Genomic DNA, 14696 nt, shown 5'->3' with positions numbered 1-14696 from the left:
ACTCAAAGTCCTTGAGTTTTATTCATTCGTCCTATTGCTATTCTGTGATTTCTAGCTGGCCTACATTTTTTCACAGCTCAGCATCTTCCCAGCTCCCCACAACCAAGGTCCAGAGGTTTGGCCATGAGAGCAATGCCTCCACCTGGCTAATGGGGAAGCAGAAAAAAAAAAAATTCCAGAAGAAATATCCAGATATTTGGAATATTTTGCCACTGTTCACATGTGAGGGTCGACAGGTCATATGTCATCCTAATGAGTTTTCTGTTATGGGTGACTGAGAAGAACTTATCAGTGTTATTTTGTTATCTCCTGGGAGTCTAGACAGTCTGAAACCAGCACATAGTGCAGTGAAGCTGCTTATTATAATATTATTTCTCTCTGAAACCTGATTTAGTTTGCCTTCTTCAAGCTAAAATAAAAGTAAGTGACAGCAATTTCTCCAAGCATTATAGCCAGAAAGAAGTGTTTACATTTGTCAGTGCATTAAAAGTATTAATCCTACTGTTCTTAATATACATACATAGAGTACAGTCATATAACATTTTAAATAACAGGTATTTTTTTTTTAATGCAGCTAACCTCAGTTGATAGCACAGCTTTTCATGGATTATACAGTCTTTGAGAACACAGATCTCCATGTAATGCTTCCTAGCTTTACCAGTGGATATAATTTTAATGAAAACATGCCAGTATTAAAGAGCTATTAGACACAGAATTGAAATTGTCTTTGATTTTGTTCACCAACCAAAGACTTCAATGATTTTAAAAAATCCATTTTTAAAGGAAGATGTTAAATATTCTCTTTACATTAAACAGTCTCATAGGCATGATTTAGGTTACTTTTTTTATATATATTATAAGCATTCTCTTTTATGATTATATTTCGTTTAGAACTGGTAGCAGACTTCAAGGATGAAATACATTTAAGATGTGAGCATGTATGTTAACAATTTGAAAATTTACTAAAATTAACATAAAACAACCCATCTGAGGTAACGAAGATAACCAAATTATCTAAACTTGTGCTACCCTTGTCATTGATGCAATAAGTCAGTAAAGAATATTAGCCCAATGAAGTTTTTTTTTTTAAGCAGGGAATTTCTTCTGCATCTGTATATATATATATACATACATACGTATACACATAGATATACATGTCCATAGTCTCTGACTAGGAATCTATACACTTTCTCACTTTCAGATCTCAGCTACAAGGGAAGATATTTTCCCATTTAGACTTCACAGCATCTTTTATTTGGGTATAGAAATATACTTACGCTGGTTTAATACTCTGGGAATGCTTCTCATGAATGTAGGCACCAGCGAGGCCTCCTGCTCCAGAATTTAAATACTGCAAAGAATAAATCAACATGTAAACGTTGTGCTCATTATCTGTAAAGTATAGCTTTCCTTCCCTCACCCAGCTCTATAAAACAGACCAATTTTAACATTTCTAGTGGTTTCTAACTGGAGATCTTAGCATTTGTCTCAAAGTGCTGACGTAGGTAAAAGCAAATATATTTTTTCAGATTAGTTCTAAAAATATCTTTCTTGGCTTACATATGATATTTGAAGCGTAAGAGACAAAAGGCTAGAAAACTGAAGTATGGCTGAAACAGTCCCATGTCATACGTACAGGAAAGTCATCAAACAATTCATCTGACTATATCTGTCTATTCTTAATCTCAAGAGAAGTCAAAGGAACTAAAGATACCTTGTTCTATGATTTGAAATTGTTTAAGTTTAGGCAAGAATATTCTACTATTTAGGGACCACTTAAGAAAATCCTATAGCTGCAAGACCTTCCCAGTGTGGGAAATAAGAGAAGAGCCTCTAATAATGTGGCCACAGCGTAGAGTGTGCTTCAGAGCAGATGTTTAACCACCACTAGCATCCACCTCACATCCACAAGACCTTGCAGGTCATTGCCACTATTATCTTCTGGAACCTCTCGTAACAAAGCCACTGTCCATCTCCACGTTGTGGCTGGTTCAAAGATTCAGCCAAGTCTTGATCAACAGTTCAGGTACAGTTCTTATTCATCTGACATGTTTGCTGACCCATCATATAAGTGACATTATGGAAAATAGTCTCAAACAATTAATCTGTTTTACCTTGTAGGAGCACCAGCAGGCAAAATCTACTCCCCAGTCATGCAAATGAAGCTCTACATTCCCAACAGCATGAGCCAGGTCAAATCCAACAAAGCAACCCTGCAGGAAAGAGATAATTAATATACTGCTTATCAAGATAATCATCAGTATAAAATTATTTTGGAAAAAATATCTTTAGAGCTTATTTGCTCTCTATACAGGCATGCCATCAAGTCCCATCTGTTTTGAGTTGTTACTAAAAACAAATTTTCTATACCATAGATAGATGTAGAAATCATTAAATGTTTTGTGGGCTTGTCTTCAAGGATGCTTGCATAATGGTTTAGATTCCCATTTTTTTTCTCATGCAGTAAAGTGGAATCACTTGAAATAAATATTCAGAACAAATGCATAATTTCAGACTGTTGTATGGCATCACAAGCTCTAGGCAGAGACAAAACAGTAATGTAGATATGATGCCAGTCACTCATGAACAATTGCATTCCACTATATACTTATATTTAAGGTCTCCCTGATATTTAAGCTATGAGGATCTTGCTGTTTGGGAATCCAAATGGGTGAGATAGCAGCCTGTGCAACACATTGATCTTTAAGGACTTTTGTACTTGTCCCTAAAAAGTTACAAAAGCATTCTGTCATTTCTCTGTGAAAAGTGTTGTATTTGTCATAACGACAATTTGCACAGGGCACTGGGCGCGGGGGGGGGAAACCAAACATGTAAGGACCACAGATATATAGGTCAAAAAGGAGCAGTTTTACACATAAAATAACCACTGGATGGCAGCATTTTTAAACTAAAAAGTTCTTCCAAGCTTTGCTATTTATTTAAGCGCAGAGAAATAAAACTACCTTTTGTGCCTGGACTACAAATTAAATGTTATTTTGCATTTTGCTTTTAAAACACAAACAGCCAGCTTGCAAGCAGCATGGTAGGAATAAGAGCGAGAGCGCAGGCTTCAGAAAAATCAACGTCCAATAATAAAACAAAGGGTTTTTTTCAAGAATCTCTTGCTGTTTCTTGCACGAAGGGAGCCTTAGCTAAATTATTTAAATGGTACTTTGATATATTTAATCTTCTGTATAAACTACATAACAATTTGAATGAAGCGGCATTTTAAGAAGACGTGACACACTAATTTTAATGGAGGTGTTACTGAAGTTATCAGCTTGAGAAGTCGCTCCAAAATAATGGGAAGAAAACTCACTGCCACAGCTTTTGCACGATCTGTACATTTGCTCTTAAACAGAACCAAAGTTCCAATAAATAGTCTAGCCTTCACACCCTTGGTGGCTTGTCTTCACAGGGACACTCAGAAGTGAGTTAAGACAAATCAACTGAAATGGTGAAGCTAATGCAGAGGAGCTGAAGCACTCTCATGCAGAGATAAAATGGCCTTGGTTCAGAGGAGGAAGCTACAGCAAACTAAAGCAAATCTGCTATTGAACAAGACAGTTTTCATAGGGTTTTAAGGCATTAACTTCAAAACTTCCGTTGACTGGATTTAAACATTTACAGGTATCCCTTCGTACATACGTCCCATACAAACTTTTTTGAAGAACTGCTCTGAGACATTCATTGGTTGCAGTGGAAACCAGGAATAACACGATATGCTGAGAGTTTTGCAGAATGTATGTGTCTGGCAGTACATTAACAAAAGTAAAACAAAAACCCGGTAGTTGCGCATTAAAAAAAAGCCTGTAAGAAATTTAATTCTATGGTAAGTCCTGTGTTAAAATCAGTTGTCCTTTCCTTGTCAGTAAATGATAAACTGTATAAAAAATTATGTTCAAGCACAAGATGACAAATTACAAAAAGACAGTAGATGGGAGGTAGGACAAAACTCCTTAGGACACCAGCAGGTTGGATGCCCTTGCAGTCACAGTAGTATAACGAGGCTCCATAGCCATATCTATACCTGTAACCTCAACGCGCACAAACTTCCCTGGGCACTGACACTGACTGGAATAGATCGGCTTGCACCCACACCGTGGGGTCATAGCCCACAAACGGGATGGCCATCGACATGCCACCCATGGGTCATCTTCCTGAACTGCTTTAACTGCTCCCCAACACTTTGAAATTGGTTGGTAAATCCTGCTGTGCACTATTTAACTTACTAATGAGGCATAGTGTGAAAATCTGGGTTCGGTGCTGGCAGGTTTCCTGCATCATCTCGGAAACACCCACTCACCATTTTGTTCAAGTCCTCATCTGCAAGATGGGTGGAGCTGGTTTGCTTTCCCGGGGGAGGCGTCTGGCACTCGAGTCTCACAAACAGCAAATGTTTAGCCACACAGATTGCATGGGAAAAAGTAAAACAAACTGAAACAGTTCTCCCTGCACAAGCCACGCAGAACAAGGACTGCGTGGGACCGTCGCTTCCCCAGACTAGGGGGAAAACAGAGCTCTCCATCTGGTCTGGGTGAAGAAGAGGACATGTGCTCTCCCCTGCCTCTTCCGTTTTATTCTAACATCTAAAAGTCATTTCTGCGAAGTGTCTGGGTAGCTGCTGATAACCAGCAGGTAACAACTCAGCATGGACAATGACATTTGGAGAGAGGGAGAGAAATGACAGCTTCACACCAGCAAAGCTGGGACATTTAGAAAGAGAGACAGGAAAAGAAATGAAGATGAAGGATCTTAAATCTCTTCCTACTGGGACTCAAGAGATTAAAATACTTTACATACGGTACAGAGTCAGTGGAAAGTACCATATAACTTATGAAATGAAAATTGTATTTGAAAGCTACAGTCTCCTAAAAGTCAGCCATTTCTTTGCTTGTAGAAGAATAAAGTGACTCAACCCCCTCCATCCTCTAGAGAAAGCTCAAAAGTATGAAACAAGGAAAACTGTTATATCCTCTTCAGCCTGCTGATGAGTCTCTTGCACAATACGTAGTAATTTTGATTTATCTGAGAGACCTAAGATGGAAAAATAGCCTGAGGTAATTTTTCAAGCTTAATTTAGTTCATTTAATATTTAATGACTTAATGAAGCTGTCTATGTGCAGAGCGTTCACTCTGGGAGGAATCTTAACGTACGTAGAGAACTTAGAAAATTGGCTTAAAAAATGTAAAAGGAAATCAGTAACTTAATTCATAAATGATTGACCTCAAGAATCCTAGGACATTTTCCAGACCTCCAGAGCTTGCAGCTCAAATCTCTAGCCAAGTCCTGATAGGGCACAACGCTGCAGGATTTTATTTCAATTGTACATTAAAAGAATTATTAAGACCATCTGTGTAGGACTTTTCTCTCTGCTACACTGGCTGACAAGTGATTTTTTTTCCTCTTCTTCTCAAATGACAATTCCACCTTGTATTTTCCCCTTCTGATTTGCTTGCTTGACAGCTCTCCCCAACCTATTTTCTGTTCAGGAGCATGGGGTCATTCGCTACCCCTCACCACCAGGAACAGGAGCCTTGCATTTTTGCTATGAACATGACTTCTCGGCCTTACCCTCCTTTAATATACATTTTAAAGGACTTCCAACCTTTCTGTGATGTCATGTATAAGACAATCGTTCTAACCACTGCAGGTTTCATCAGGTGCAGAAGCTCTTGAAGGAGATACGGTCTTTAAGTCCACACACTTACTGTCCTGAAATCTTGTCAGCCTAGGGACAGGGACTGGTTAGATGCCACCAAACAGAAATTAAGCCTGTAAACATTACATAGATGCTAATGACTTGTGTTCAGCAGTTGGTTTTTTGTTCTCCTCTAACCTAACAGCAGTCCCTAATATCAGCTCTGACCTGGGAAAGAAGAGAGGAGCCAATTGCTTTTGAAGACGCAACACTTCGGGCTTTTTGGTAACCAGAAGTCCCGAGACTAAGAGAAGCATCAGAATATAGAACTACCTCTTACCAATATTAAGACAGCAAACTCTTCATGAATCACTGATTTCATAGCTGTTCAAGTAAATATTGGCCATATGCAGGTGTTTAAGTGTGGGGTAACAGTATGTTACATAGTGGTTTTGTAAAAACATATAAACATCACTTAACTCAGCGGGCAGAATCCATACGGACATTGAGCTCAGTGTATCTGACAGTAGGGAGATAAAAGAAGGGCTGGCTCATGCTTTTCAAGCCTTACAGGTACTCGAGGAGTTCTTCAGGCTGAATTACTTTTTCTTTTTAAATACACTAATGGCATTTTAGGTCATGAATCTACCTGGGTCCCAGTCCTACTCACTAACCACAAAGAGGCTGGTAATTAAATTTTTTTTCCCCTTTTGAAATATCTCTGGAAGAAGAGATTCACTTCTATATTATGGCATTTCTAACAGGCATGCAGGTAGAAACAGGTCTTTGACATCTATCTGTGCCTGCTGGAGTACTGAAGTGCTGTCAGAAATTGCTCTCCTCTTCAGTAACATGATACAGTCTCCATATAAAGGGTGCAGTGTTGCTGTGTATAGCCATGTGGAAGTACATACCCCCAGGTTAATATTATTTACATCGCCTTATAGAAATTTTAAGCTCTCTCTACCAAGTCCTGGTTATCTCCTCAGATAATATAAATATCAAATCCATTTTTGCTCCATATAATAAGCTATCAGTGACTACTCTTCCCCAGAACACAGGTTCTCAGCCACTTTGAGGTAGTTTATAGCTTTCAGTGAAACTGCATCACTTCCACTCATCCAAGCATGTGTCCCACAGTCCAGAGAGCACTTTTAGAGTGGTGGTATAGTGATAGGCTTTTGCCAGGTTGTTCATATTTACAGTAGAAAAGAAAGATTTCTCTCTCAGACACCTTTCAGACACATCACAGAGCAGATTTCGGGGAAGAAGCACTGTAGGCACATAGGCGTTGGTGGCTGAATGAAGGCTTTGCTGCCACCAGGAGTGAGAGCAAGCAGAGCAGTGGGTGGCATCATCCTATTAATAACCTGTCTTCCCTTTCAAACATTTCCGCATAGTCTGTTGGTTATTTGTGATCAGCAAAGTACTGGAAGACCCTCAAGGAAGGCACCGTGAAGGTGTTGCTTTTAGAGCTACATGGAGCTAACACACAGCCCCATTTCCCCCTGCAGCTGACTCCCCCTATTTCTTTCTTCCTTGGCTTTCTGCATCTGTGTCAGAAGTCGGTCTTGTTTTGTACTGTGTTCAGGACCAATTTTGTTGCCAGGTGCTGCTCTGTGAGAACATTCCCTTTTTATATCCCACGGGCCCTGCACTAGCTCTCACACCTGCTGTGCTCTCCCAGGGGAGACTTTACCATCACTTTCCAGCAGCATAACTTATTCCCTGACCTCCAGAAAAATTTCCACTGCCAAACCTACAGCAACAGAAGACGTATAGCCTGATGTGAGCCAGGAACCTCTCCAGAGAGTTAAAACGTCAAATATAAATAGTTAGCTCGTTTGCCAAAATCCAGTGATACTAAATAAGTTTATCCTTGAGTAGTTTAATCTTGTATGAGATAAGGTACATCCAGTAAAAGACTGCCCCTACGGAAAGTCTGGTGACCTCCTGTTGATAAGAAGACTTAATTAAAAACTATTTTCTCCTGGATTCCTGAGGCAATTGAGATGCTTAAAGAAGTTTTACAGCTATGTCCACAGAGCACACTGTCTGCAAGCTCCGAAAGGCTGAGTCATCACTAAAATACAGTCCTCTTGTGACGTTGATGTGCTCCACATCGTGCCTGTCTTCAAAAAACTGATCAGCTGAGTCTGGACACTGCTGGCTGCATAGGGAGCTCACTTCTCTGCTCACTGGGGGCAAAAACTGCCACAGCGTGGCTGCAGGAAAGGAGGAAAATCGTGAAAGTCTACCAAAAAGCAAAAATCTAATGCAAACTAACTTTTAAAGAAAGATTAGAGCTGTGATTACCTCCTCCTCCTTCTCCACTGAACCTCTTGAAATTCTATCCTTCAAGAAAAGTCCTGTGGAAGTTAATAGTCATGAATTATCTCTCCATATAGTTTAAGTCACACCTGCAAGATTGCTCTCGCAGGGCTATTTCTTCATGCAGCACACAGCCCCCAAAGGATCTTGGCACAGAGTGCTTTTACTTTTTAGCAGAGCCCCACAGGTTTCCACATGTGCTCTGTTTTGTTCCACAAAAAGGAGAAATTAAAAATATTTCACAAGGAAAATTGATCTAAGATTGGTGTTAAAAGGATGGGTCTGGAGCAATCCTACCTTTTCTTGGCCAGCCTTTGTTATTCTAGGGATGTCAAACAGCTGTCCCGTGTAGTACTGCACCCCGCTGAACAGAATGACAGCAATAGAGTCCCCTTCCTTTTCAATTACCGCAAGGATATCTTCCATCCTCAAGGTCTCCTCCCCCTAAAACAAAGTTAAAGCACACATTTTACATCAACTCCGGCAGTAATGAAACTGTCATTTCTTATTTCATAATCTATATTTTACCATGAGCTGTGCTGCTTGCATAAGGAGATCAAAAGCAAATCCTTAGCGTGGTAATGATATACAAAGGTAGTGCTATGAAGTAGCCTATGAGTAAGTTACCTCAAAAAAAAAGAAAAATCATTAGCAAACTTATCTTGAAAGTGCCAGTTATAAAAAGTCTGTTCACTTCATATGCTAGCATGCTTCATACTCTTTAATATTTCAGACAGTTTTAATTTACAGTAAAAAAAAAATCCTGGTGCAAACGGCATATATAATGATTTTTATGTGGCATCTGAAAATTGTGACACCCACAAGACTTGCAAGTTGTCTATCTGTTTCACTGTGTGCTTTTCTGATAAACTTCGTATCCCACAGGAAGCTATTATAAACCTGCCATATTTATATTTCAAAAACAATAAGTCTCACATCATCAAAACTACAACAATCCCCAAACCTGGAGTCATTAAACATAGAGGAATTTCAACCAAAAAACCCAAACTCATTCTTGATTCTATGTAGGAAAATTACTGCCCCATCCTCCTCCTGTCTTCCTAGCAAGGGATCATGTAAAACATACCACCACCTAGGGATCAATTAGACAGTGAAAACCTAGAATTAAATTAGACTTGTTACTGAAAAGAGCTTGGGCAAGATTGTTGAATTGCAAGTAACTGTTATTATCTCAACAATCTTTGCAAATCTATCAAGCGTTCAGGAGTGGGCTCTTTACTCACAAGATGACTCAGATTTCAGAAGCAAAAGGTCACCATCAGTTTATAGTTAGGTGGCAAAGTTCTTAATACCGCAAAAGTGAAGCAAGGCAGTCTTTCAAATTGATCTGAATTGCATATTACTCAAAGCAGACCTTTCCCTTACTCTGTGCTGATACATAGACTGCTGCTGTTCATGTTATGGCAATCTTTTACCTCAGGACATTAAAAGGACATTGGGGTTTCTCAATGAGCTACTGTATTTCGCAGTTCTCTCAGGATGCTGTCAGGTTTTGCAAACAGGAAAAACAGGGAAAATAACATATTTTTTTTTTCTATAAGGCAAACGCGCTGGTTGAACCAGACGATTATAAAATGGGTCCTAATACCAAAAAATATCCACAGAAACAGAATACGCGATTCATAAATTTTACCTAAAAGCATTAGTAGGAAGAGATTATAACTTCTGCAGGCAGACACTAGAATATTTGAGAATGTATGACTACTCTCCTATGAAATATGCTTCTGCCCTTAGCAGTAGCAAGCAGAACGGACATATTTCTCACCAACCTCCCGTGGCTGCATCATGAGCATGCATTTCTCCACATCAAGTCCGTGAAGTCGAAGTTGGGACTCAACAGCGTACTGGAAGAGATTTCCATGCAGAACATGTTAGCACAATTACATGATAAAACAACTAAAAGAAAAACACATCAGAACTTCAGAAAAAAAAATTCAGATGCCTGCCTTTCGCTACAATTAACACTTGAAAGCCTAATCCAACTCCTCTGAAAACTGTCTAGATTTCCTTTGGTTTGAAAAAGACTAGAATTTAATTCATATCATCAGACAGCAAGGATAAAGTCAAAGCCTAGATCCTACAGGATAAGTTCATGGAGCAGAATGAGAGTGGAAATGTGGTGGAGGATGTGCTTTATCAGATTCCAGCAAGCAAAGCCTGCACAGATAACAGCCATGGAGAAGACCGAACATCGCCTCTCCAGGGGCCCCGGGTACTCACTTTGCTTGGTGGCACATGCTAAATCCCAGGCTGTCACATATGCACTGCTGTCAATGCAAATGAGGTTTGGCCAGCACATATATGCTCTCCCATGCTATTCTCACGTCTTAGATTTGCTGCACAGCTGGGAGGAAATGAGAGCTCTGAACTCTCAGGCTATTTTGAAAATCCTACCCACTGATTTTATCAATAAATAATGGTTCTGGAGATAGCATAAAAATCATCAAATAATTCTATAAAATAGTTTAAAATTACATGACAGGAACTGAAGTGACGGCAGTTGCACAGGTTATTACTGCAGTGCTGTAGAAATTTAAGAAGATGGAGTCCAAATGCACAAGTGCACCTGGAACAAACGTGGGATTAGTATGAACATTACTTAGAATAAAGGCAATTTGAGGTTTATACCCATCTGTGCCGCGATCTCTGTTACAAATAAACCTGTTAGTAGCTTGAGTCATTTTTATCGCACCTTAGAGATCAAAATTGTTATCAATTTCCATGAGTTTACGGAGCTGATGATAAAGTAGCAGTGGGCCACAAACCCAAAGATTAATTTGCTTTAAGCTGTGATGCACGGGCTATTGTCTCCTATTTTATAGCAGACAAATTATGTTTGAACTAGTAATCTGAAGTGTTAAGAACAAACATTTCCATCTCTGTCTGGGGATATATAAGTGTTAATGTTGTGAGTTTGTATTGATTTGGTTTCATAAAGTAAAACAGCAACAAGAATTAATAAAACATTTACAACTTCAGTTGATTTAGGCCAGTAGTTTGTTCAATGTCTTTAAAAAGACTAATAAATCAATGTACCCATTCAATCTTTTCCTCATGTAACATTTTTTATTTGAACAAAAGGAATAAAGCTACGATCTGTAAAACATGCTGAGCTCAAGAGCTTCTGACAGATTTTTTTATTGTAATGTTACTTGGACAAGATGAGCTAATAAATATTCAAATCAGGCTACTGATATTCTTTGGAAAAATATGATTAATAATACAAATATGGTGAAATATTAATTTCTTACATGGTCAGAGGGAAAGGCTCTGGCTTCTAGAAGAATTTTATAGCGTCTTGGAGTAGGCTTAAAGAAAGATAGCTGTTAAGAATAAAAAACCAAAAAGATATGTTGAAATGTATCTAAGCAGAGATGAGAGAGACGCTCCTAGTATATAACTTAATAAAGGCTGCTTTACTTTCATGCAGACTACAGAGAATCCCCCAGAAATTACAAATATTTCTTTGTCCATATAACATTTATCAAAGTAGGAAAGCACTATAATACTGTATTTCATATATCCATAACAAAGGCCGCAAAAATCCAGCAGTGAAAACTTGCGCTTACAGGAATCAAGGGCAAAGCTTTGACTGCAGCCAGGGAAGCGGGGATTTCACCCAGCTCCATCCCGCAAGCAAAAGCAGCGGCTGAAGAGTAGCAAACAGTGCAAAGGAATTGGATTTCCATTCCTACCCTAAAATATTAGTTATTAAATCATCCCCTCCTCTGAAACAAGCCTAACCAAGGGGCTAAGCCTTCTGCAAAGACCTCATCTCAGCATCTTTAGATGAATGGCCTTTCCTTCTCAGCTCCTTGCATGGAGGCAAGCTGGGCTTGCCACCATGCTGAGAGGACCAGAAGACGACTTACAAGCCCTCCTGTTCACGCCAGCATTGGTTACACAGAGCTCAGCATGGGCTAGGTACCCAAGCAATTTGGCATGAGTCTGGCTGCACTGTACCTAATTGGCTTGCACCTAGCCCCTTCTTTCCCTGCTTCAGGCTCCTTAATTTAACAAAGGTCAGAGACATGTTACAGAGGAGTGGGTCCAAGTTTGGTCTGAACCACACAAAATGAATCTTCACATCTTTATTCAGCTGAACAAAATCTTTGGCAATACTAGAGAACGAAAGACAGGCTATATGCAACAGCAGAGAGACCTGCTCATAAAGAAGCCACATCTATGGCCACCATGTTGTAAAAATCAAAATTGGAGGTTTTACCATGTTTTAGAGGGTATATAAAATAGCATAACTCAAAATGCCATCTCTTGTATGCAACTGCAGTTTAAGCTTGACTGAAATTACAGTTTTGTCTTGCTCACAGTTGAACTCTTGTTTCTTAAACTTTGAAGTTTGCTGTGAAATTCAAATTTAAGAAGTTATTTGTAAATGTTTCTTAAATAATAAGATCTCCTCTCTGACGACTGACATGTAGCACATGTGAGAACAGCTCAAACTTCCCCTACAGAGCCCTTGAAAATATTTCTCTGTCCAGCTTTTCTGCTTAAGTGGAGCCAGGTCTTGCACAAGCCAAAGCATCATTCAAGATACAACTCCCAAGGCTTAAGAGAAGCTAGGCTATCGTCCAGTGCTGTCTTTCAGAGGTCCTCAGAAAACTTTGCTTACATTTACAAAGAAAGGAATAAAATATTTGTCAACACAACATCAAATAAACATCATAAAGACATACCATCTGGAGGTGTAAGTTAACAGTTAGCCCATTCATTAAGGCTACTTCATGTCTTTGGGCGCCTGAAATAATAATAATAAAAAAAAAAAATGGTTAGGGGTTTTCTTTATAATGTCAGAGAAATCTACTACTGTGTTGAGAAAGCAAAAGTATGTTTTCAGTCAATGTCTCTCTAAAGACTGGAAAGTAAACAAACGTTTGAGGTGTCATCACAGTGAAGTAAAAAGATTTCTTGTCTAACTCACTACACCACACTGGCAGGAAAATATTTATTTTTTCAGGTCAGCCGCAGAAAACAAAAACCAATGAAGCATTTCCATTTCCTGGCAAACCACCGGTGGATTTATTATCATTAATACCTCAGACAAAAATCAGGTCAGAAGACTACATGAAAAGAAAGGCTTGCAGACTTATTTTTGCCATAAGTTTATATGTAAAGCAAGTCAGAAAACATATTGAGAAAATCATCTATTGTAAGTGGTTGCTGTAATGTCAAGCTAAATCTCATCCCTAATAAAAAAAACCAAACAAGCAAAGTGGCCTATTGAATATAAAAGACCATTATTAATTGTCCTGGTTTCAGCTGGGATGGAGTTAATTTTCTTCCCAGTAGTGCTGTGTTTTGGATTTAGGATGAGAATAATGTTGATAACACCCTGATGTTTTAGTTGTTGCTCAGTAGTGCTTACGCTAGGCAAGGACTTTTCAGCTTCCCATGCTCTGCCCGGTGCACAAGGAGCTGGGAGGGGGCACAGCCAGGACAGCTGGCCCAGACTGGCCCAAGGGCTATGCCATAACGTATGGCGTCATGCCCAGTATAGAAACTGGGGGCTGCTGGCTGGGAGGCAGCAACCACTGCTCAGGGACGGGCTGGGCATCGGTCAGCGGGTGGTAAGTGGTTGCATCACTTGTTTTTCCTGGGTTTTGTTTCTCTCTCTCTCGTGTTGTTTCTCTTTTCATAACAATTTATCATTATTAATATTATTTTTCAATTATTAAACTGTTCTTATCTCAACCCATGAGTTTTCTTACTTTTGCTCTTCTGATTCTCTCCCACCTCCCACCGGGGGGGAGTGAGCGAGCGGCTGGGTGGTGCTGGGTTGCTGGCTTAGGTTAAACCACAACATTAATGTGGCAACTTCACAAGATAAAAAACATACCTACATAGATCCAAAGAGGCTAATAACATGCTTTTTGGCAACAGCTAATCATGAGCAGAGCTAATGAAGTAACAACTAACTGTTATTACAAAGTATTTAGTAGCAAATTCTTGAACCCTTATCAGTCACTGGTGAAAGGTTTTAGGCAGGACGAGGGACTGCGTGTTGGGCAGGACGCCACTAGAGATATGGAGAAAATCAATTCCTGTTTATTTCTCTTTTGCCTGATGTCTGTTGTTGAAAAGCAGTAATTCACCCTTGACACAAATCAGTGCTTTGAGAGTCTTCTTCAGCTGGAAGATGGGCTCATGCGTCTTGCCCTAGTCATCACCCCAGAAGTAGAGTTGGCCGAAGGCGGAAAGAGGTTGCAGGCAGGGAGGGGTGAAGACAAGTGTAAGCAGGCAGGGAGGGCAACAGCCACCCGTGAGATTGATAAAGAAGAAAGGAAAACATTATGTTGGGGTAAAAAGGTTAAGGGGAGTCACACGAAAAGGAGAAGTGAATCCTGGCTTTCTCCTGTCCCTGCCTTGGAGGGCACACAAGGTCCCAACCAACACGGGGGAAAGGCAGCAAGAGTACCAAGACACTCCCACCACATCCCACAGAGTTTAGGTTCATGGAGTTGTTACTTTGCCAACCGGTTACTTAGGAAAAAGACATAACTGTGGGTTGAACTCAATACAAGCAAATATAGCCAAAGAACATGGAAATTAGGAACGGTTTATTCATAAATCCTTGCCCAGCAGGCAAAAAAAGCGAAGAACCATTCTGATTGAGGTATTCGAGGGCCTTTCTGTGTGTTGCTGAAATCTCCAAGTATGGGACAGAAATATTTGCCAGCAGTTGTC

The 14696-nt window shown here is 39.7% G+C and overlaps 1 protein-coding gene across 1 annotated transcript in view; it reads right to left on the bottom strand.

The window, feature by feature from the left end:
• Nucleotides 1-14696, bottom strand: part of KYNU (kynureninase) — a gene marked incomplete at its 3' end in the record, with an annotated part of 60319 nt that overhangs the window by 23946 nt on the left and 21677 nt on the right. The window contains exons 5-10 of the mRNA XM_082314581.1: nt 12689-12750; nt 11246-11317; nt 9764-9838; nt 8271-8417; nt 2115-2213; nt 1278-1351 (exon numbers count right to left, since the gene is read on the bottom strand). Of these exons, the coding sequence (XP_082170707.1) occupies nt 1278-1351; nt 2115-2213; nt 8271-8417; nt 9764-9838; nt 11246-11317; nt 12689-12750 (529 nt within the window). The remainder of the gene's footprint in view (nt 1-1277; nt 1352-2114; nt 2214-8270; nt 8418-9763; nt 9839-11245; nt 11318-12688; nt 12751-14696) is intronic.

The sequence above is a fragment of the Platalea leucorodia genome (assembly GCF_965183815.1).
Source record: "Platalea leucorodia genome assembly, chromosome: 5".
Taxonomy (NCBI): domain Eukaryota; kingdom Metazoa; phylum Chordata; class Aves; order Pelecaniformes; family Threskiornithidae; genus Platalea; species Platalea leucorodia.
The sequence above is the reverse complement of the archived record's forward strand: the minus strand, read 5'-3'. Positions and strand labels throughout refer to the sequence as shown.